We start from the raw sequence: 24,632 nt of genomic DNA, 5'->3' as shown, positions 1-24,632 counted from the left end.
GATTATAATGGATGCGCTATTGCAGATTCAATTTGCAATAGCCAATTCTCTTGGGGAAACATTCTCTAACATCTCTGCAACATCTTCGTATTCCCCAGAGTTCCTGGTCCTGAAATATAAAATCGAAAAACGGGCACTTAAATTTAAATCTAATTGCTTTTATCCCTACAACGGGGATTTCACTATTCAGGAACTGAAAAGAGCCCTCGCTCTTTCCAAAGCAAGTGCTGTTGGACCAGATGGCATCCATTATGAAATGATTAAACATCTTTCACCAAAATCTATGGATTGTCTGCTCCTTCTGTATAACAGAATCTTTATTGCAGGGCAGGTTCTGGACTCCAGGCGAAAGGCAATCGTTCTTGCCTTTCCTAAGCCAGGAAAGGATCCAAAAGTCACCACCAATTATCGTCCTATTGCTCTGACCAGCTGTCTGTGCAAAATCCTGGAGAGAATGGTTAATTCTCGTTTAATATGGTATCTCGAAACAAATGACCTTCTCTCCAACATCCAGTGCGGCTTCCGAAGGAACCGGTCCACCTTGGACCATCTTATTAGATTGGAAGCATCCATCCGGGATGCTTTCCTAAAACGCGAACACTTGGTGTCGGTGTTCTTTGACATGGAGAAAGCGTATGACACAACTTGGAGATTTGGCATCTTAAAAGATCTGCATAGCCTTGGCCTTAGGGGGCAACTCCCCATTTTTATTAAAAACTTTTTAGCCAATCGAACTTTCCAAGTACGTGTGGGATCCTCACTCTCTCGTCCCTTCAGCCAAGAGGAGGGAGTACCACAAGGATCAGTATTAAGTGTCACGCTTTTTGCCATCAAAGTCAATTCCATCACAGAACAACTTCCTCCAACTGTAAACTGTACCCTCTATGTTGATGACTTTAGCATATTTTGTCAGTCATGCAACATGAGGGTTATTAAAAGACAACTGCAGAAAGCCATTGATCGCCTTAATTCCTGGGCACTTGCTAATGGCTTCAGGTACTCGCCGGAGAAGACCGTTTGCGTACACTTTTGTCGCAGGCGTAATCTTCATCCTGAACCTGAATTAAGGCTCGGACAAAATGTTATTCCAGTAGTGTCAGACACAAAATTCTTGGGACTTGTGTTTGATAAAAAGTTGGCCTTTCTTGAACATATTCGTCAACTTCGTACAAAATGCACGAGGGGACTCAATATTCTCCGCTCTCTCTCCTCAACATGTTGGGGAGCACATCGATGCACCCTACTACGGCTTTACCGTGCACTTGTACGACCCAAATTAGACTACGGGTCCCAGGTATACTCCTCAGCTAGAGATAGTGTCCTCCGATGGCTGGACCCTGTCCACCATCAGGCTATCCGTATCGCTACTGGAGCTTTTCGAACATCTCCTGTCCAGAGCTTATACGTCGAAGCAAACGAACCATCGTTATCCCTTTGACGTAAGCAGTTGTCTTTAAACTATGCTTTAAGTTGGGCCCCAGGTGCCAAGCGATTTTGTGATCAAGTGTCTTTGCCAGTGAATTTGCGCTCTCTTGAATAAATAAAATCGTCTTCTTTATTTACAGCATTACACTAACAATCAATTAAATAAGCTTCAGTAAAGAAATCACTTTACTTGAACAGGAGGAAAAGTAACCTTCTTTCTTTTTTTTTCTTTTATTTTGCATTACTACTAACCCACTACCGCTTAGTCACAAAGGTGGCACTGCTCCTGCCTCCACGTGGCGGGGCCAGTAACCTGGAGGGGAAAAGGTCTCCCTTCCAGGGCGAAATGAAGCAAGAAGTCCGTAAAACCCAGAAAAACACTGGGTGCATAGAAGAAACCTTGACAAGGCAAGAACAAGAGGAGTCTGGTTCTGTCGCAGCAAAACGTCAAAAGACTGACGTAGGCAGAATCTGAACTCCAACCTTCTTGATTATTCATTCAACTGAAGCACAACCAGTTGGAAAGCTCTCTCCATTTCTAGTGCAGAAATGCCTAGAAAGCACAATAGGAACTCCAAAGACAGTTCGTCGTCTAAGATCAGGTGACCTACTAGTTGAAGTTGCCACTGCTCGACAGGCTGAGCAACTACAAAAAATGAAAACCTTTGGTGGAACTTCTATCACCGTTTCACCCCGCATTTCCCTGAACACGTCAAGAGGTGTAATCACCGAATGGGACCTCATGAACGTGTCAGACGAAGAACTAAAACAAGAATTACACGACCAAGGAATCATTAATGTCAGACGAATTATGACAAAAAAAGATGGCATACTAGTTCCTACACGGAACATAATACTTACTTTTGACAATCCCAAGCCACCAACAGTGATAAAAGCAGGCTACCTTAACTGCCGAGTTAAACCGTACATCCCGAACCCACTACGCTGCTATAAATGCCAAAAATTTGGGCACTCACAGACAGTCTGCAGAGGAGTAGCTGCCTGTGCCACGTGTGGATCCATTGAACACATTAGTACTGACTGCACAGCCACAAGACCAATCTGTCTGAACTGTAAAGAGGCACACCCAGAATATTCCAAAGAGTGTTCCCTTTGGCAGCGTGAAAAAAAGATACAGCGGTACAAAACCGAACATAACGTAACCTACCAAGAGGCCAAAAAATCCCTACCAGTTCCAAATACTAATAAGCCCATTTATGCACAAATAACCACAAAACACATATCAATTTCTACCCAAACGGAAGTAACTATGCCACCAAGTAAATCGCTAGCTGAATGGGCAAGGTCATTGTTGTCCCTAGTACCAATGCCCCAAACGAAAAACAAACAAAGCAAAGCCATAAATACGCCAATCTCAGTACAACCTGATGCCATTCAACAGAATACCACAGTATCTACTACTCCTGACTCAAACCAAACAGAATACATGGACTCAGAAGACAATTTGAATCACGACGAACAGGTTCTAGAACTGTTCTCCAATGAGGACATGGATACAGGGAAACCTTATTTTCCAAAGAAGGGGAAAGTTAAACTTGACCGAGGCAAATCTTCTGTCCCTCGAAAAGAAGTCGAGGGTTCCACTAAACCCAAATAATGCTTACTTTCTTACAGTGGAACTGCAGAGGCTATCGCAGTAACTTGTCCGACATCCAAGATCTTCTTTCACAATATGACCCTATTGCCTTTTGCTTACAGGAAACCAATCTGACACCAAATATAAATGTTTCCCTACGGAAATACATAATACATCGTTGAGATCGTGTTGCACAAAATTCGAACAATCCTGCCCATGGAGAAGTAGCACTGATCATCAACGCCCAGATACCCTCAAAGCCACTCCCGCTAAAAACAAACCTTGAGGCAGTTGCTGCACGAGTCAATATTAACTTTGATTTAACCATAGTCTCACTGTACTTGCCACCTAACCAAAATATAAGCTATGCCGATTTAGAAGAATTAGTAATACAACTTCCCAAACCCTACTGTATCTTAGGAGACCTCAACAGTCACCATCCACTGTGGGGAAACCACAATCTGGACAAGCGTGGTCAAATCATTGAAAAATTACTCGATCAACAGAATCTGATAACACTCAATAATGGGGCTCACACCTATACACATCTTCCGACAGGATCTACATCAGCTATTGATGTCTCTCTGTGCACAGCAACCATATATCCTCTATTTGGATGGACTATTCACAGCAATCCGCTGGGCAGTGATCATTATCCTGTGATACGTCGCATTAACACAAGCATTCCCCACCTTTCTTATCAGATCCCCAAATGGAACTTTTCAAAAGCTGAATGGGATGTGTACAAGCAGCTAGCAATACTAGAAGAAAACCAGATCCAACAGACATCCATAAACCTGGCAGTAGAATACATATCTAATCAAATACTGCAGGCAGCAGACAAAGCAATTCCAAAACAATCCACAAAAATATCGGCCAAATCAAAAGTGTGGTGGAATGATGAATGTAATGCAGCTAAAAAACAGAAAAACAAAGCATGGAACATCTTCAGGAAGTTCCCAACAACAGAAAACCTCATCCGCTTTAAACAGGCAAGAGCAAGGGCAAAACGAGTCAGGCAGACTAGCAGAAGGGAAGCATGGAGACGCTTCGCATCCACAATTACAAGCACGACAAAAACTCAAACAATATGGGCAAAAATACAGCGGATGTACGGAAAACACCCACGTGTCAACTGTCCCATACTCACTGTCAATGGCCATGATATCACAAAACCTGAGGATATCGCAAACACCCTGGGTAAAACTTTCATGAATATATCAGCCGCAACATCATACTCGCAATATTTTCAGGCACACAAAGCACAAGCTGAAAAAAAATGTATCAATTTTGAATCAGCATCATTTTCTGCGTACAATCTCCCCTTCACAATGTCAGAGTTGCATCATGCTCTATCGTCTACTAAACTCAGTGCAGCAGGACCAGATGGAATCCACTACATCATGATAGCAAAACTCACCGAACCGGCTCTCAAGACTCTGTTACTCCTCTATAACAGAATATTCAAAGAAAACACGTTCCCCGACAAATGACACCATGCGTACATTCTGGCATTTCCAAAACCAGGCAAAGACCCTACAAATCCGCAACATTATCGACCTATTGCACTCACTAGCTGTATGAGCAAGGTCATGGAAAAAATGGTTAACACCCGACTAACCTGGTTTCTAGCTCAAAATGATCTCCTAAATCCTGTGCAATGTGGTTTCCTGGAAGGTAGATCCACTCTTGACCTTTTGATCAAGACAGAAATAAACATCCGGGATGCCTTCGTCCGAAAAGAACATCTTGCAATGGTCTTCTTTGACATTGAAAAAGCCTTTGACACTTCTTGGAGATATGGTATTATGCGAACCCTATACGATCTGGGATTTCGCGGACACCTACCACAGTTTATCAGAAACTTCCTGCATTGCCGCTCATTTCAAGTTAGAGTTCACAACCACTTATCCTCAAAATTCATCCAGGAAGAAGGAGTACCACAAGGGTCAGTGTTAAGTGCTACTCTCTTCAGTATAATAATGAATTCCATAACACACGACCTACCACAAACAATATCCACTACCCTGTACGCTGATGACTTCAGTATTGCCTGCCATTCGCCTAGCATGCGAATGATAGAAAGGCAGTTGCAATGTGCTATCAACAAAATAGTTAAATGGTCCCAAAACAATGGTTTTCGTCTCTCACACCAAAAAACAGTTGGGATACACTTCTGTAGAAAGCGTAACCTACACCAACATCCGGAACTCAGACTAGAAAATCAGGTCATACCAGTGGTCCCTAGTGTTCGCTTTCTGGGTGTGATATTCGATCAAAAACTCACTTTCCTTGATCATATAAAAACGCTCCGGACTAACTGTCTTAAAAAGCTTAACATTTTAAGAGTTCTATCGGGCACAACGTGGGGAGCTGACCGTTACACACTGCTAAATCTCTACCGTGCACTAATACGGTCACGTCTGGATTATGGTTCTGTCGTATATAGCTCCGCTAGACCAAGCGCTTTACGTTGGCTTGATCCTGTACACCACAGCGCTCTTCGTCTTGCACTGGGGGCGTACCGTACATCACCGGTTCAGAGCCTATATACCGAAGCGCATGAAACACCCTTACAGCTACGGAGACAAATGCTTTTATTAAATTAGGCCGCAAAACTCAAAGGGCATCCAAACCACCCCACTTGGAATGGTGTTTTCTATCCTAAATGGGAAAACCTTTATAGAGCCTACCCATCAATAAACCCACCAACTGGGATACGTCTTCGCTCACTACAAGTTGACTGGCAAATTGACCTGAGTAAGATACAGCCTATTGCCTCTCATGCAGTCCCGCCATGGATGTATCATATACCGCCGTGTGACTTTTCATTCACAGCCTGGGGAAAACACACCATGTCCCAACAGAACTTGCTACAAATACATGCCACACTGAGAACCCAGCACGGCCAGTACACACCGATCTACACAGATGGATCTAAAACTGAAAAGCATGTTGGTGCAGCAGCAGTATTTCCTAACATCACTTTGTCCAAAAAACTCCCCACTGAATGTAGCAGCTATACTGCAGAACTCTGTGCTATCCACATAGTCTTAAACTACACACTCTCAAGAACTAGACTCCACAGCATTATTTACACCGACTCCATTAGTGCTATCCAAGCTATACAACACAATACAAAAAATGATAACCCCTTACTTAGACAGATCTGGAATACTCTGACCAAGTTAAACCAGAAGAAACAACAGGTTCTGTTATGTTGGATCCCTGGTCACGCTGGCATTTCCGGAAACGAACAGGCCGACCTAGCTGCCAAAACTGCTACCGATCCTATAGACCAATCCTTCACTACACCTATATCTGACTATAAGTACATTATAAATAAGCGATGCCTTGAACTATGGCAACATATCTGGCAGAATCAAACCAACAATAAGCTACTTGGCATAAAAAAATATCTAAAACCATGGAGATCTAGTATCCGTGAGAACCGACATGAAGAAGTTGTATTAGCACGATTAAGGATAGGCCACACACACCTGACACATCTTTATTTGCTGGCAGCCACTGACCCACCACTGTGTACAAACTGCAACACTCAGCTCACTGTCCACCATCTACGTATTGATTGTCCCAAGTACAGTATTCAGCGACAAGCTATGTTTATCTCATTTCCCACGACGAACACCTCTCTCAGCATTTCTGATCTACTAGGCGACACACCACGTGTCCAAAATTTTTGATTTCCTCAAACATATAAAACTATACAACACAATATAAATTTGAATAGCATCTATACAGACGCAATTCAAGATTTAACATCACCATAGTTAGGCGCATTATGGCCTTTGCTGTCCTTGCGCCGTAAAGCCCCCAAAACAACAACAACAGCTTTAAAGTTGAAATCCCTGCCAGACCATCCTAAGTGGGCATCCGTTTTTGAGCCACGTTGGGAAAACTTGTACAATACCCGTCAGACTGCCAACCGACCTTTTGGTATTCGTGTCCAAGAGCTAATCAGAGAGTTTAACATCATAGTGGTAGACAAGGTGGCACAAACACCAAAAGAAACTCTTCCACCCTGGCATGCTCATCCCCCACCGTGCGACTTTTCCCTTAAGAAATGGGTAAAGTCTGAGACCTCATCATCTGTCTACCAGCAGCTCTACTCTGCACACCAAGCTGAGCACTCAGACTTCCTGCCCGTTTACACAAATGGCTCGAAGTCTGAATCGTGCGTAGGATCTGCTGCTGTCTTTCCGGACACTATAATATCTCAGCAGATTCCTCCCGAATCCAGCATATACACTGCAGAGCTGTACAAATGTATGCTATAGAGCTAGCCTTGGATCACATTCGAACTTGTCAATTCCAAAGGTCAATAATATATTCCGATTCTTTGAGTGTATTACAGGCTTTATTATCTACGAGACATAATTCTCATCCAGTTCTTTGTCGGTTTCAGCAGAAGAGACATTCTCTTCATGAATGCAAGTTTGATATCCGCTTCTGCTGGATTCCTAGCCACATTGGGATAAAGGGAAATGATTTGGCTGACGCTGCAGCCAAATCAGCAACACCCACTCATAATCGTTGCCTGTCAGTCCCCTATACAGACTACAGGCAAATAATACACAACAAGATATATTCCCAATGGCAAGAACTATATCACAGACAGAGAACAAATAAATTATATCAAATAAAGCCTGTAATAGAAACATGGCAGTCTAGTCTGCGCAGGAATCGGAGCGAGGAAGTTGTTCTTGCTCGACTCCGCATAGGACACAGTCATCTGACACATTCTTTTCTGCTGAGGGCGGATGACCCTCCTATGTGCGAGTCTTGCGACACCAGTTTATCAATAAAGCATATTTTAATAGATTGCGTTAATTTTACCCATGTTCGCAATATATATTTTACCGCTTTTACTCATCCAACTGAGCCTTATACACTCAGTCAGATTTTATCAGACAACGACCACGTGTCAGCAGTTTTTAAGTTTTTACAAGCTATTAATATATACACACATATATAAATTGGATCATTTATTTTTAAACTTATACTGCTTTATACATATTTATATATATATATATAAAAATAACAATTTGACAAGGTAACCTTTTTAAAGGTTACTAGAATTTATCTTTATTGTTATTTTAATCATTTCCTGGCGCAGTATAGCCTTAGTTGTTTTTGCGCCAATAAACCCAAAATCAAATCAAATCAAGCAATAAAATGTATGTTTGGTTATCATGATTGCCATTTGCATGATTTTTCATATTTCCATTAATTACGCATTTTACCCTTTGGGAAGATATTTATGGCAATTAGGTATATCAGGTGTAGTCTTTTTATTGGATTTCATTCACAGAGATATATATCTCATCTAACAAATGCATTTTGAACATTTCTGCAACCCACAATGCTGTGCAAAACATTATTTGCAAAATTCACAAGTGATGCAGTTTTTTTTTGTTTGCCATTATATATATATATATTATGTATATGAGGAGAAATATGCAGAAAGTTTTATTAATTCTGCTCAAAATTTAAAAAACAAATGTCTAAATATATAAAAATAAGTATAAAACTATTAGGCACTCCCATTTTCAAGTTAATAAAATCCATAAACATTCAAAATATAATCATGCATGTTTACATATTTCTGCTTATATAATGCATATATAAATATTAAAAAAAAATATATATATATCTATAGATAGATAGAGAATATTAGGTACTATTAGTCATTTCTATTTTCAGCTTGATAAAATTGTTAAAACCTTTAAGTGTGCAAAATTTTTATAATTGGCCACAACAAAAATTTAAATAAAAATGTTAGTATAGCTTATCAGAATATTCTTATTTTTTCAGCCTTTTTTAAACAAAACTGAAAAATTTCACTTCACAAAACTCTAAACTAAAATGATTGCAGCGAACAAATGCCATTGAGATTCTCACGTTTTCAGCTAGTTATTCTTCAGAAGCCCAACTGCATTTAATTTATCTTAAACACCATGATCAAGTCTCATTGTAGGTGCCTAGTTTCCAGACAACATTATACTATGTCAGTTGGATGCATTCTTAGAGATTATATGCTTTTGATATTTTCCTATAGTGATGATTACGTTGATTAATCCTTTCAGAAGTGAATAATACTAAATAATACACACAAAAAATGTTGAGGTACACAAAAAATGCTGAGGTACATTTTTTGTGTGTGTGGTTGCGCTCTAGGGTGTAGATCTGAATATCTGAAAGTAATTTCAGATAACATGCCAGTTCATTTATGAATCAGTTTATGTGTAAATTGACTTTAAATTTTATGGTACATGCTGCCATATATTCTGTGTTTTCACTTAATAGTTGACACAGTTTTAATAGGTGGAAGCATTAAAATAGTTTTGGAAATCACAGTAGGCTATCACATCTGTTGGCCGTTGTTGTCTGATTTTTGCTTACAATGGCTGTAATTCTCTGGAATTCAGATCCAGAAGTTGATGGAATCGAATCAGGTGATATATAGATGTAGTGAATACAGTCGAAGCTCTTTATAGGGACCTTTTTAATGACCAAACACGTTATAACGCCCTATGTGGTTTGTCCCGGCCAATTTCTCATTAACCTAATGCTATGTTACATTCATTATAATGACATTGAAAACAAAAGTTATAAGGAAATTATAACAACCATAAATTTCTACCTCTTAATCTGAATTTTTATTTTTTTATTACAATATTCATGTTTAAAAATGACAGAATGCTTCAAATATATTGAACTGATGAGCTTGCAGCCTGACTGTAAGAAATAATTTAAGATTTCCCATGCTCATTTCTTGCAGTGTGGTAATAAAATGAACATCGACTAGAAGTTCATTTCATTATTTAGAGTGCATATTTATTGGTATGACTCCAAAAAAAATGGATTGCTTTGCTAGTTGCAGATAAAATTAGGATTTTGCAAGACGTAGATAATGGTGTGCATTCTAAGACTGACATTGCCGAACAGTTCGCCATTCTTAAGAGTACTCTGTTTGCTATTCTGAAAGATCGGAAAAAGATTGAAAGTTTAGAAAAATCTGCTACACTGGGTAAGATTCGAGCACAAAAGGCAAAGTATCTGGATCTTGAAAAGGTACTTTTGGAATGGATAATGATGAAATGTGCAAAAACGTTAATGTAGATGGTAATGTTTTTAAAGCTAAGGCTGAATCTTTTGTGCATCAAATGGATATCGAAAAATTTTATAGTTCAGATGGATGGTTCCAGAAATTTACGACTCTTCATTGCCAGGCTTTCAAAAAAGTGTGTGGCCAAAGTGCAGCCGTGGAAATCAATTCTACAAACGAATGGAAGGAAAATCGTTTAAAAAATGTTTTACTGACATATGATGACAATATTTTTCTGACATATGACAAGAAAAAGCAACATGTACTGGAACTTAAGAACAAGTTTTAGCTTCTGCAGACTGCTCAGGACCAACATATCGATGAGGAATATTACAACTTTCTGAAAGTGATAAAGCCCAAGAAACCTATAGGTAAAAAGAAATCCAAAGAAGAAAAAATTAGTCAAGAAACACTTGTCATGATGAACTGAAGACGACAAATGAAGAATAAGATAAACACTGAAAAGGAGAAAATAGAGTATATGGAGTTATGCAAAGCCATTAGAAAGAGACTGAGAGGATATAAGAAGATTTAACACAAGAAAAGTAGAACAAGCATTAAGGGAAAACAAAGGATTTAAATCAGCAGCCATGAGCAGTAATATAGAAAGACAAATGATATTGAAACTGAAGAATAGCGATGGTGTACTTATAAAAAGCAGAGAAGGCATAATTCAGATAGCAGAATACTACTATAGAGAATTATACAAGGAGCGAGGGAATGATGCCAGCAGTGGGGAAGATGAATCTCAAATTAGTTTGTTTGTTTGGGAATTTTTTTGGCACATGGGCATCTATGGCCATAGTGCACCAGCAAATTAGTAACACATACGACATACCCGATATCCTTCCTGATAAGGTAGAACATGTGCTGAAGAAAATAAAGAATCAGAAAGCCCCGGGGAAGAAGTAGTTACTGTAGAGTTGTTAAAATTGTGAGGAAGAGACATGACACAAAAACAGAAAGAGCAAGCTGGCTTTAGAACAGTATTCTCAACTATGGATCACATTCATGTAATATCATAGCTAATGGAGAAAGCAAATGAATATAAAACGCCATTATGCCTGGCATTTGTGGATTATGAAAAGGCATTTGACTCCATACAGCATAAGGCAATGTTTCGGGCACTGGAAAGACAAAGCATAGATACCCCATATATTATGATTTTGAAGAAAATGTATGAGAATGCTACCTCCTTTATTATTATACTATACAAAGACAGTAGCAAATTTAAAGTTGAGAAAGGAGTTTGACAAGGAGACAGAATATCTCCAAAGTTGTTTACTGCTGCCCTTGAGGAAGCTTTCAGAAGATTAGACTGGTTGCAGAAAGGAGTCAATGTGAATGGAGAGTGCCTAAACCATTTACGATTTGCAGATGACACTGTGATCATAAGCCACGATCTCAAAGAATTAGAGGAAAATCTTAATCCTTAATCAGTTATACAGAGTTAGTAAGGATTTTGGATTAAAGATGAATATGGCTAAAACAAAAGTGATGAACAAGTATGCCATGGAAAGGGAAATAATGATTGAAGGAGCAGTAATTGAAAAGGTGGAGTCATATACTTATCTGCTACAAGTCATTAGCTGTAATAATGATAAATGGCTGGAAGTCAAAAGAAGAATAAATTTTGGATGGATAGCATTCAGGAAATAAAGTTGCATACTGAGGAGCAATATCGCAATTTGTCTGAAACATAAAATAATGAACCAATGTATACTCCCCACCATGACTTATGGAAGTGAAACTTGGGCACTCACCAAAAGAATGTAATAGATGCTGAGAACTACACAGTGAAGAATGGAACAAATTATATTTCGAATCAGGCTGTTAGATAAGAAGAGAAACACATGGATTAGGCAGCAAACTCAAGTAAAGGACATTCTTATCAAAACTAAAGAACTAAAATGGTTTTGGCCAGGACACATAGCTCAAAGACATGATGACAGATGGACTAAGAAAATAACAGAATGGTACCCAAGAGGAGCTAGAAGAAAATGATGGAGATGGACAGATGAAATTCATGAATTTGTGGGTAGTAAATGGATAGCCATTGCACAAAACAGAATGAACTGGAAAGTTGCTGGAGATGCCTTCATCCTGCAGTGGATTGAAAATGGCTGATGATGATAGTGACATCTTCATTGCTGTTGAAGCTGGATTTTTTTTTTTTAAATTGCTACCAGATAAAACACATTTAAAGGCAAGAAATATAGTGGTGGAAAAATGGCCAAAAACAGATTAGTGTTCTCATAGCAGCAAACGTTTCTAGCACAGACAAGCTTCTCTTTTAATCATTGGGAAATCCCAGAAGCCTCTATGCTTTAAAGCTTTGAAGATATTACCGAATATGTATTGAGCATACCAAATGGCATAGATGACATCACAAATCTGGAAGAATAGATCAGACTTAGATTGCAGGGTGTGAGTGAGAAGAAGAGGAAAACTTCGGAAAACTGCACCCCTCACTGTCAAATGACCTATGTGCAATCACTGTCGAGTACTTACCCCTAAATATGACGTCAGTTCTTCAGACACTTGATCAAGGTGTACTCCAATGTTTAAAGGAAAACTATCAAAGAATTCTATTAAACAAAATTGAGCTGTCTTGAAAGATTCACATGACATCTGCATGGGATGAATTTGATGAAAAAGCGATCGTCAACTGCTTCAAACATGCTGATTTTATCACCATGAATGAAGCAGTGTGTGAAGTTTCGCATGCTTCTTCCTCTATTAATTGTGAAGAACAATCTGATTATAGGGAAGAAATATTTGAGCATGTGCATAGCCTAAACTTACAGGGAAACTTAAGCTTCAAAGATTACACAGACATGGATGCAGACATTGGATGTTTCAGGATATGCTCGAATTTAAGAGGAACTCTTTGCAGATGTAATGGCATCTTTTGAAATTTATAGTGATGAAGGTAAAAGATAACTTTTTGTTCAATCACAGTAGGTTCAATGAAAGATGCTCATCAACGATTAGAACTTGTACGTTGATTTTTTTTCAAATGCATCCTAGCTGTGAAAGTGAAATGACTGCTTTGTGCACCTTCATAATTATCTTTTAAAACATGCTCTACCATTGAAACAGCATGTTTTGATGGATTATTTTAAAGTATGAAACAATTCTCAATAGGCGTTGATAGGTATGTAGCCTATGTAGTGAAATTTCAAATTTAATTGTAATTTTATTGCACTCGACAATCAATGCCAAATTTACAGTCATGCTTTTCTTGTGTAATACTGGTAGTACATGTTATAAATAAGATTACACTATATTGTATTCATAGAATTACATTAAATGTTCAAGCTTTTACTTGTTTTATTGCTAAATTTATGAATGCTCCATATAACGACTGATTTTTCTCATTCCTCTACGTGGTCGTTATATAGAGTGACTATATTACTGTTTAAAAAAAAAAGTAACTGATTTTTTTTTTTTTTTCTGATTATTTATTTATCTTTTGTATGGAAACTCATTCAGAACATACTTCTTTCATGCACTGCTTCTTTGCTTCTATTGGCACATGCAGCAGACCGGGAATTCAAGGCCTGCTGTGGAAATACATGGACTGTATTAGAGCAACTAAGAGTAAGTCATCAAGCGTAACCCCTCCCCCCCCTGGCCTCTCTGTATACAATGTATACAGAGAGGCCAGGAGGGGGGGAGTTATGCTTTCAGTTATAAAATATAAGGTGATCCATCCAGTTGACATGGGTGGCCAGTGCAACCTTAAGTCAGTTTGGTGTTTCTGGGAAAACAAAAATGAGAGTAGTTTGGGTTATTGGCCTAATGACTGTAATGAGTATAACAAGCAACTCTACAGAGAAATAGACTGGGCCAGTAAATCAGAATATCTTATAATGGGCGATTTCAACTTTCCAGATATTGATTGAAGTTGTGGGTTGGTAACACTAGCAAGACATTTGCAGATTTATTTGATGACTGTTTTCTACAGCAGCATGTTAAAGAAGCAACAAGAGAGAGAGACCAATATTCTTTATCTGATTATCAGCAGTGATTCTTCATGAATTAAGAATCTGCAGATAAAAGAACTAAGTGGCAGTGATCACAATGAATCAATTTGGAATGTAAGTACCATTAAGGGTAAAAGGAAGGGGTGTTACTCTCATGAAGGTGACTTACAGTGGTCTCAGACAATTTTAAAATTTTATACAGTGAAACCAACTGATAATAGTACCATTATTAAATTCTAAATGGGAAGTATTTATTTAGGGAAATAATCATAGAAGCTAGCTTTTCATACCAACTAAGAAATACTCTTCAAGGTTTAGGCCTAAATGGATGTCATATGAACTGATGAGGTTTGTGGCAGAGAAGAAAAATGGGTGGGATGCATATAAATTATCAGGCAACACAAGCCTATGGTAGATATAAACTAGTCTGTAATTATGTCACAAAGGACGTTAGGCAGGCAAAGCAGATTACGAGAAATCTTTGTCAAAGGATGCAAAGAAAAACAGCAAAGCTTCTTTACTTATTTAAACACTAGAAGGAAGGAGATGAATCAAATTGGTCCACTTAACATCGATGGTTTGACTGTTGATGATCCTGCTCAGGTTTCTGACAAACTGAATGAATATTTTTGCATCTATATTCACATGTGAGGAATTCTTTAGGGAAGTGGATGCCAGAAATTTATCAAAATCTAACATGAAGCTAAATTATTTTGTAATAACTGAGAGGAAAGTGGAAGAGAAATTGTTGAAGTTAAACATATGGAGATCACCTGAGGTGGATGCTATCCACCTCAGGTGCCTTCACACATGAGGATACGTTCACACACGAGATGTGTGAGTGTATCCTCTAATTCATAAAGGTGATCAAAGGGTGATTACAGATGAATGAGTAATTACAGACCTGTTAGTTTAACTTCTGTTCCAGGGAAAAGTGGAGTCAACGGTTAAAGAGGTAATGCAGAATCAACTAGATAAGGTCGTAATTATACTTCAGACACAGCATGAGTTTGCTAAGGGGAAAACTTCTTTGACCAATCTGATTGGATGCTACTATGTGTCCGCAAAGGAACTGGAAGAAAAAAATAATTTTGATATCATATACTTTGATTTCAGTAAAGCTTTTGATACTGTTGCTCATGGAAGACTACTGTACAAATTAGAATTGTATGGCATTAAGGGAAAGTTGCTGCTATGGATAAAGGGATGGTTGAGTGTGAGAAGACAGAGCGGTAATCAATGGACACTGCTTTTCATGGACTAATATTATTAGTGGAGTACCCCAGTGTTGTTGTTTTCTACATTTATCAATGATTTTGATGAAGGTATGTCAAGTGTCCAAGTTTGCAGATGATACAATGGTTGGCAGAGTGGTTAATGACAGTATGCTACTCCAACAGGATCTAGAAAAGTTAGGCAGATGGGCTGAGAAATGGCAACTGAAGTTTAACATTGACAAGATCAAAGTACCGAATATGGGTAGCAGTAAATGGTGAGTAACTGAGTGGTACTACACTCAGTTAGTAAAAAATGAAAAAGACCTGTGGGCAATTATGCAGTCAGATATGAAGTTCTCTGAGCAGTGCAAACAGGTTGGCAGGACAGCTCATGGGGTTTGTCAATGATATACAAGAATTTTTCTAGCAGGGATAGGGAGGTGATTATCCCTTTGTGTAAGGCAGTGGTCAGACTGCATATCAAGTACTGTATAATATGTCTACAGGCTTATTTTAGGTAGGATTTAGAGCTGCTTGAACAAGTATAGGGAAGAGCAACAAGACTGGTGAGTGGAACAAAAGGTGCTCTTAACAAGAAAGGCTTCAATTCTGCAAATTGCAGCATCTGGAGACTAGGCTCCCTCTTGTCAGATGATCTGATTGAGGTGTTGAACTCTTTGAATGAATCGAACAAGCTCTGTGCTAATGGAATTCTTCCCCTTGATCAGACTACACACATGAGGGGACACAAATTCAAATTGAGGAAGGACAGTTGCAAATAGATGTATGGAAGCTTGCCTTTAGCAAGTTGGTGGTTGATTGCTGGAAGAAACATCCATAAGTTGTTGTGGATATTGATAGCTTAAATAAATTCAAGGAGGAATTAGACAAACTATTGGAGGGAATGGATAGGTAAATGTATGTATGAACATATTTAATGACACACACACAATGATGCTTACAAGGGACAGTTTAGTATGATATAAATCCATGACATTTGTAGATACATTGAGCTAAGCACCTTGGCATTGATTCATACAGATGTTGAATAGCTTCCTGCAGCATTTCTCACCCTCTTGTACCTGGTTGTGCAGTGCATCCGTGATTTGGGTCAACTGTGGGTGCCTCTATAGATGGTATCTAATCATTGATTAGATACCATCTATAGAGATTCCCAGTAAGAAAGAAGAGAGCAGTGGGTTCCAGAATCTTGTCATCATAGCGATGAACAGCAACAATGACTGACTATTAAAATACATTTCCCCTCACACTAACTCCAGCAGGGCATGCAGTATGATCTCGAACAATGATCCTAGGATCATTATGTTCCCCACGTTCTCACCAAATGCATATGCTACAGTCATTGGGCCTCAAGAAGAAGCAAATCATTGTTGAATTTTCTTCTTCTTGAGGACCACTTGATGGCATTCTGTATCTCAGGTGGCCCATGTGCAGCACCTTCAAGATGCTGTTGACAATGGGCAGCGGTCAGTGGTTGTCGATGCAATGGCTGGTATGCACTACAGCCTATCTTCTGCCAGTAGGCATACAATAGTTCGACGGGTAATGGAGAGACAGCTAGCTGATGCAGTGTACATCTGTTGATGGATAAGATGATCTTCCCATTTTCTAGTCCTCCGTTGTGTTCCCCTACCCATTTGACACGTTTAATAAAAAAAAAAGTCATACCTTCCCATAGCCACTGTTGCCAACATCTGTGCACTGTGATATTGTCAGCCCACCTGTTCTGCTACATGATAAAGCAACCAACCAGCCACTTCTGAAGGCTGATAATCCACTCTCTGTTGAAGTTGCAAGTTGCTGACATCAGTCGAATGTGACATCTTGGTATTTTCTACAATCTCCTTGTACTCTGAAGTTGGTTCGTGTGAGACAGAAGCTTGTGAGTTGTGTCACACATGCACTGCTTTGAATTCCATGATTTCTACATTAATTTTTATGTCAGCCAAATTACCAAAGGTTCCATCTCGTCGGTCCCATATTTTATCATTTGTATATCTCAGTACAACCAATCTGTCTACTGATAACCATTAGACAGATTAGTGATGCATTTCCGATTATTCCTTCTGGGTGGTGCAATGTGAATTTCAGAGTGTATTTTATCGTAACTAACAATGTGGAATTTTTGTTTGAATTAATTTGTGATTTGCTAAGAAGTTATTTTTAATCTTAAGTGATTCATGTCCATGACTAACAGAAAATTTTGAAATTTTTTTCAAGGTCCTTAATGTCTTAGGTGTCCAAATATCATAGTAATAAGATTTTTCATTTTCAGGAAATAAAGCTTTTATTCAGAAGCTGAAGCTACATGCCAAATTATCTGTTCATAATGGTTGTGTAAGTACATATGATTAGTATGTTTTGCTTGAATATATTGAATTGAATTAATTTATTGTTACTTAAGTTCTACCATCATGAAAATAGTGGAGCTTAACTTTAGAAAAATATTCGTTATAGTCTCTAGTCTCATTTATTTCCTGTTTATTCAACTAAATTTCATGCAGTAGTTCCTGAAATTTAGTTGAATATCAAATGTATAGTGCATTTGATCTTCAAAAAATATCAAATGTTTAGTGCATTTGATCTTCAAAAAATATCAAATGTTTAGTGCATTTGATGCCTACCATTGGGTTGCGGGTTCAAATCCTGCCTCGGGCTTGGATCAGAGTAAAAGGCAAAAACTTTGGGCGGTGCATTATGGCCACAGAAGCCAATGGTCCAACAACTAACAAAAAAAAAAAGAAAAAAGAAAAAGAAAAGTGCATTTGATATTTCAGGAGCAGTAATGAAATATCTCAAAAATTAATGTATTTTCTTGATTCTTCATGGCAGTTTTTTCCCATTTTATCACATCACAGTTATAGTAATTGCATGTTAGAATTAAATTTGTAAGTACAGGTGACCCCCGCTTAATGCTGATAATTCGTTCCGTAAAAACAGAGTGCTAAGTGAATCCACGCTAAGCGAGCGCCGCATTCCCATAAGGTAACATATGTATTTGTGAGTTGCGGTCGGTGCCATAGGATATTTCCTAATCAATAATAAACGGTAGTGAAAAGATGCACAAATTTCGGTCAAAATATTTAATATTCAAATATTTGTACATATAAAATATTCTGCGTTACATATATATAATTATGTGGTAACTACTTACGTATCAAAATTAAACTTAAAATTCCAATTAAAATCATGAATTTAATTGATCTAAATTGATTTAATTTAATTGATGAATTTAATAATGAAAAATGTATCGATTTTGGGTTGTACTTTGGCCCTCTTCCAAATCAACTAAAAGGGGTATTAATTTTAAATCCTCCACAGTTTAATTACCACCCAACAATAAAGTCAACCGATCCTTCGCCGCTTTGAAACCTGGCATGTTTTTTTATTCTTTCAATATGAAACTTCTTTTAGGTATTCATTTCCACAAAAGTCCTGCTTCATCTATGTTAAAAACTTGTTGAGAAGTACAGTATAACACATAATATCCCTCTTCAATAATTTTAACGAGTTCTTTTTTGAAAGTTTTGGCTCCTTCTGCACTTGCGGCTTCTCCCTGGATTTTAAATCTATTCAACCAGCCCTTGCTAGTTTTAAATGGTTCCACATTTTTTTTAGGTGAGTTTTCTTCAGGTCATCATATTCATGGCCCTAACTCATGGCTTGTTTTCAAGCCGTTCATGGGTTCAAGCCCATGACTGCTGAATACGGTGCTGTTTCTTGTATTCTGTCTACCTTGTGAACTTCTCTGACCATTTGGTCGTCCCAGAGTATAAGCAGAAAATTTATTATTTATTTTATTGACACAGTGGCAAAGTGTTTGGTTAAGGTGCCACCTGTGGTTTTCCCCACATCTGTGCCATCAGTACTGTTATGATGAATGCAGAACCTCTGCAAAAGCCAGAAAAGTGTTGTTTGTTGTATGTGTAGTTTTGTGTTGGGTTCTATTATGTTCTGGCTATTTCTCAGTAGGACTTCATGTTGCCTACCACCACCTCTGGGAGGTAAGCCAGGCTGTCCACAGTACTATGGCTGCTCTCTATCAAAGGTTGCATGAGCTTCTTGATGGGGAACAAAAAGAAAGTGAGGAAGATAGCTGAACGGTGGGGATTAAAAAAGATGAAAAAGGTGTCCTCCAGATGAGGTGGATAAGGAGGGAGTGAATGATTGGTTACCTCTGGTCTGGGAAGCCCACCCAGAGTCAAGGAAAGAGAAGAAAGCTTTGCAGGGTAGAGTACTTGCAAAGAGGTGCACCATTTGGCGTGACCCACCATATATGGCATGGTTTCACACACCCAAAGGTGTCAACAGCACCTGACCTACACTACAGTATACAAGTGCATATAATGTTTACACCCAAAGATGTCTACAGTACCTGACCTCCCTAAGGTATGCAGGTGCAATTCTACCCCGAATGGGTTAGCAGCAGATCTCGCACCAGATACTGGTGCCTGCAGCAAATCCTACCTTGATTGAGGTTAGCACAAGATTAAATCCTACAAGATTAAATCACTGGAGTCCCTGCACCGGTAGCCCAGTGCTGGCAGAAAATCCTACCTCTAGTGAGGTTGGAAGTGTAGTATACAAGGCAGTTTCTTGATACAAGGTCATACCCAGGAGGTTCATGTCTCAGATTGGGTTGTTTTCTTCAATAGGAAATATTTCTGAGTAGTGTGTCATATCCAGGAAGTTTCTTATTTTGGTCTTCAGTGAGTGGTGTTTGTCAGCCAGCCCATCTAGCAGTGAAGACAGACTGGGCATACTCAGTGAAGGCAGCATAGCACTCTGTGTCCATTATAATCATTTGCTCACAATGTCACAATTATCTTGGATTTTAGTGGCAAAACTTAACCACAATCTGTCATATTCGTGGCAGTTGTATATTATGTGATCCCACATTTCTTCAGTCCCTCAAGTGACACAGTGGATTATCTTTTTTGCCCAGGGATATTAACTTCCCTTTAAAGGGTGTGTGACCTGTCAGTAGAAATGTAGCATGGAGTCCTGGTGAGTACCAGGGAGGAGGCTTTGGACTGGCGAAACTTGTGGAGAGGGAATGAACTTTTTGGTTATTAGTCCTTTATTGGTGGTGTCTCATGTTTCTTGCCAGGCCCTGTACATAATTTCAGTGATTCTCTTCCTTTCCTGTTTGGGATTGTTAGCAAGGTTGAGTGATGCCTGTTGTTTCAGTGGGAATACTCTTCTTCAACCACTGAAATAATCTTCTTATTACCTCTAGGTGTAGGGGCATACATCCACCTAGCATCTGTAGAGCTGGAGTGCTAACTGTACAGCACACCTTATTTTCAGCAAGGAGCATAGAACGTTGTATGGAGTCCAGTTTATGGCCTCCATACAACGGATTTGGAGTTTCAGTCAAAAGAGAAGCTCTAGTACACCATACTGAGGCCCCATAGCAAACTATTGGGAAAATATGGCATTTTATAAATGAGGGCCAGAGCCTGGTGCTTAAGGCCATAGTCTGCATGGCTTATACAGATGATACCTAAGAATAGCTATGGCGCTAAGCTATCCTTAGGTGTACCTTCAATAGCTTTAGCTATACTTGTAGGTATAGCTTCTCCCTTTTCTCTAACTTTCTGAAATTTGTCTTCAGTGTAATTACTTTGAATTTTTTGCTTTTCCTAACAGAAGAGAAACAAATGAGTTTAGAAATTATTTGTTCTTAATTATTGAATAAGTAGGAAGAATTCATAACATTTAATGAAGCTTTGAAAAAATGTTATAACTTCTTTTTTATTGATAAGGTTACTGATGACAAAAAATTAAAATATAGAAGATATTTAGACAATAATAAATGAGCTATTGTAGTAAGTTAGGTAATATGAAGGGCAATGCCAAATCAAAAACTACTAAAGGTGAAAGAGGACCTCCTGGTATGGGTTTTAAGTTAGATGCAAATGGTAATTTTAATATTGATAATAAGCAATTGAAGAATGTAAAAAACCCTGAACATGATATGGATTCAGCCACTAAAAAATATCTTGATAAGAATATTACTCATATGACAGAAAGAATGCAGAACGAAAAACTCACTTTGTAAAATGACTTATTTAATCTTAAAGGAGTTAATCAAAAATTAAATAGTGAACTGAAGAGCTACAAACATGACAGTATAAAGTCAAGTATTGACATATCTGTCAGAAATACAGTGAGAAATTAAAAATTTTAAATAATGAAATAAGAAGTAATGAAGAATCTCTTATAAAAGAAATTGACAATATGCAATCGAATCTTGATTATATTGAGTCAAACAGCAAAAATGTACATCCACTGGATATCAGTGAAAAAAGTGAGGATGTTAAGTGAACTACAAAGTTAAAGTAATAACCTTAAGAACAACATAAAAGCATTAGACAACAAGAAAATTGATAAGACTGAACTTAAGAGTGAAGATTTTTTGTGAAATCTTAAAAATTATATTTATGATATGCAAATAGAAAAATCATAAATGTATATCCTCCTGAAGATTCCACTGATGCAGCAAATAAATCATTTGTTGAATATGCCTTAGTTTCTTTTATAATGCAAGAAATTTTTAATACAAGTAATAAAAGAATAATTATAATAGCTAACCCTCAAGATAATGATAATGTTCATAAAGCTGATAGCGGTCAAATAAAATTTAGTACACAGACTTTTGTGGATTTATTGAATGATTGTTTTCCACAGCTGTATGTTCAGGAGGCAACCAGAGAGAGTAATATTCTTGATCTGATTATCAGCAGTGATTATTTATGCATTAAGAATAAGTTAAAGGAACCAATAGGTGGCATTGATCACAGTGTACTGATGTTGGATTTATTTGAAGATGTCACTACCATCAGGGGTAAAGGAAAGGGAAGGGTTTTTGCTTTTGTAAAGGTGACTACAGTGGTCTCTGACAGTTTTTAAATTTTGTTCAGTGGGACCAACTGATGATGTTATCCACAGCAAATTCTAAATGGGAAGCATTCAAGGAATTAACTTTGGAAGCTACTAGGCTTTTCATACCAAGAAATATTGTTCAAGGTTTACGCTTAACTAAATGTCAGATGAACTAATGAGACTTGTGGTAGAGAAGAAAAATGCATGTGATGCATATAAATTATCAGGCGACACGGAGGCCTATGGTAGATATAAGTTAGTCTGTAACCAAGTCACAAAGAAGGTTAGGCAAGTGAAAGCAGATTACGAGAAATCTTTGCCAAAGGATGCAAAGTAAACCAGCAAAGACTTTTTTACTTATATAAACTCTAGAAGGAAGTGGATGAATCAGGTTGGTCCACTTGAAATCGATGGTTTGACTGTTGATGATCATGCTCAGATAGCTGCCAAACTGAACGAGTATTTTGCATCTACAGTACATTCACACATGAGTTATTTAGGGGGAATGGCAATGTCAAAAGTTTATCGAACTCTAACAGGGATCTAAAGGATTTTGTTAATAACTGAGAGCAAAGTGGGAGAGAAATTGTTGAAGTTAAACATAAAAAAGGCACCTGGGGTGCAAGGGATCTATTCAGTCATATTAAAGGAGGTAGCAAAGGAAGAAAGCAAACTCTTAGCCATAATTATGATAGCATCCTTGGATTCAGGGGAGGTCCACACTTGGGGATACATTTGCTTTGGAGATGTGCAGATGTATCCCCAATTCACAAAGGGAGTTGAAAGGGTGACACGAGTAATTACAGACCTATTAGCTTAATTTCTGTTCCAGGGAAAATAATGGAGTCACTGGTTAAAGAATCATTGCTGGATCATCTAAACAGGACTGCAGTAATAATTCAGACACTGCATGGGTTTTTTAAGGGGAACTGTGTGGTCATAAAGGAACTGGATGCAAAAAATTATTTTGATATCATATACTTGGGTTTCAGGAAAGCTTTTGATACTGTTGCACATAGAAGACTACTGTACAAATTGGAGCAGTGTGGCATTAAGAGCAGTGTGCTACAATGGATAAAACAATAAGGGTTTAGTGGAAGAAGACAGTGGTAATCAATGGACATTGCTCTTCTGGACTAATGTTATTAGTGGAGTCTCCCAGGGTTCGGTGTTGGGCCCATTGTTGTTTTTTATACTTATTAGTGATATTATTTGATTGATGAAGGTATGTCAGGTTTAATGTCCAAGTTTGCAGATGATACAAAGGTTGGCAGGGTTGTTAATGATAGTAACGACAGTATGCTACTGCAATCTGCATTACAATTTTGGGCACATGGACTGAGAAGTGGCAACTATTTTTTATTTATTTTTTTTGTTATTTTTTGGTTTTTTGGAGCATTAGCAACTAAGGCCATATTGCTCCAGGGATATACGGTGGTCATTCCCTGACCTTTCCGCATCCTCCGTATTTGGTGGTCATGGGTTCGAACCCCGGTCTAATCAAGAAGTGCGTGCTATGCACTGCTGCTCCTTCCCACCAAGAAGTGGCAACTGAAGTTTAAGATTGTCAAATGAATGTACCAATTGAGGTACACTCAAGGTGGTAGAAATGAAAAAGATCTGGGGGTAATCGTACAATCAGATATGAAGTTTTCTGAGCAGTGCAGATGGGCTTGCCAGAGCAGGCCACGGAATCTTTTTAATGATATAGAGGAATTTTGCTAGTGGGGAAAAGGTGATTATCCATATGTATAAGGCAATGGTTAGGCCACGCTTTGAGTACTGCATACAGGTCTGGAAGCCTCATTTTAGGAAGGATGTAGAGTCGCTAGAATGAGTACGGAGAAGGGCAACAAGATTGGTGAGGGGAATGAAGGGGTCCTCTTACCACGAAAGTCATAAGTTCTGCAAATTGCAACTTCTGGAGACTAGGTATCTGATTGAGGTGTAAAAGGCCTTGAATGGTTTGAGCAGGCTCAATGCTGATGAGATTCTTCCTCTTGCTCAGTTTAAGAACCTGAGGGGCATAAATTCAAATTGAGGAAAGGCAGTTGTAGTATAGGTATGCTGAAATTTTTTTCAGCAAGGTTTGTTGATTGCTGAAACAAACTTCCATCTGTCATTGTGGAAGTTGATAGCTTAAATAAATTCGAGGAAGAACTAGACAAAGTTTTGGAGCGAATGGATGGGTGAAATGGGAAGGCTTTTTTTGGTTGATGCTCTATAAGCTTGCTTTTCTTTCATCATAAGCCTAATGCTAAATTCTGTATTATCTATTTCCAATGGATCTTATTTCCAATGAATGCCTTGGGGAAAATGCACAATTAACATCTGATCCTAAGTCTGATAAAAATGCAGTTAATCTA

At 38.3% G+C, this 24,632-nt stretch overlaps 1 protein-coding gene across 3 annotated transcripts in view; it reads left to right on the top strand.

Moving 5' to 3' along the window:
- The window catches only part of LOC150091388 (DDB1- and CUL4-associated factor 6-like), a 405,008-nt gene that overhangs the window by 59,114 nt on the left and 321,262 nt on the right, over positions 1-24,632 (top strand). For all 3 annotated transcript variants that reach the window (XM_090375313.1, XM_090375305.1, XM_090375299.1), the window contains exon 3: positions 17,654-17,715. In XM_090375313.1, the coding sequence (XP_090231439.1) occupies positions 17,654-17,715 (62 nt within the window). The remainder of the gene's footprint in view (positions 1-17,653; positions 17,716-24,632) is intronic.

Source organism: Mastigoproctus giganteus, chromosome 1 (genome assembly GCF_048544385.1).
Source record: "Mastigoproctus giganteus isolate SK-2022 chromosome 1, ASM4854438v1, whole genome shotgun sequence".
Classification (NCBI taxonomy): domain Eukaryota; kingdom Metazoa; phylum Arthropoda; class Arachnida; order Uropygi; family Thelyphonidae; genus Mastigoproctus; species Mastigoproctus giganteus.
The sequence above is the reverse complement of the archived record's forward strand: the minus strand, read 5'-3'. Positions and strand labels throughout refer to the sequence as shown.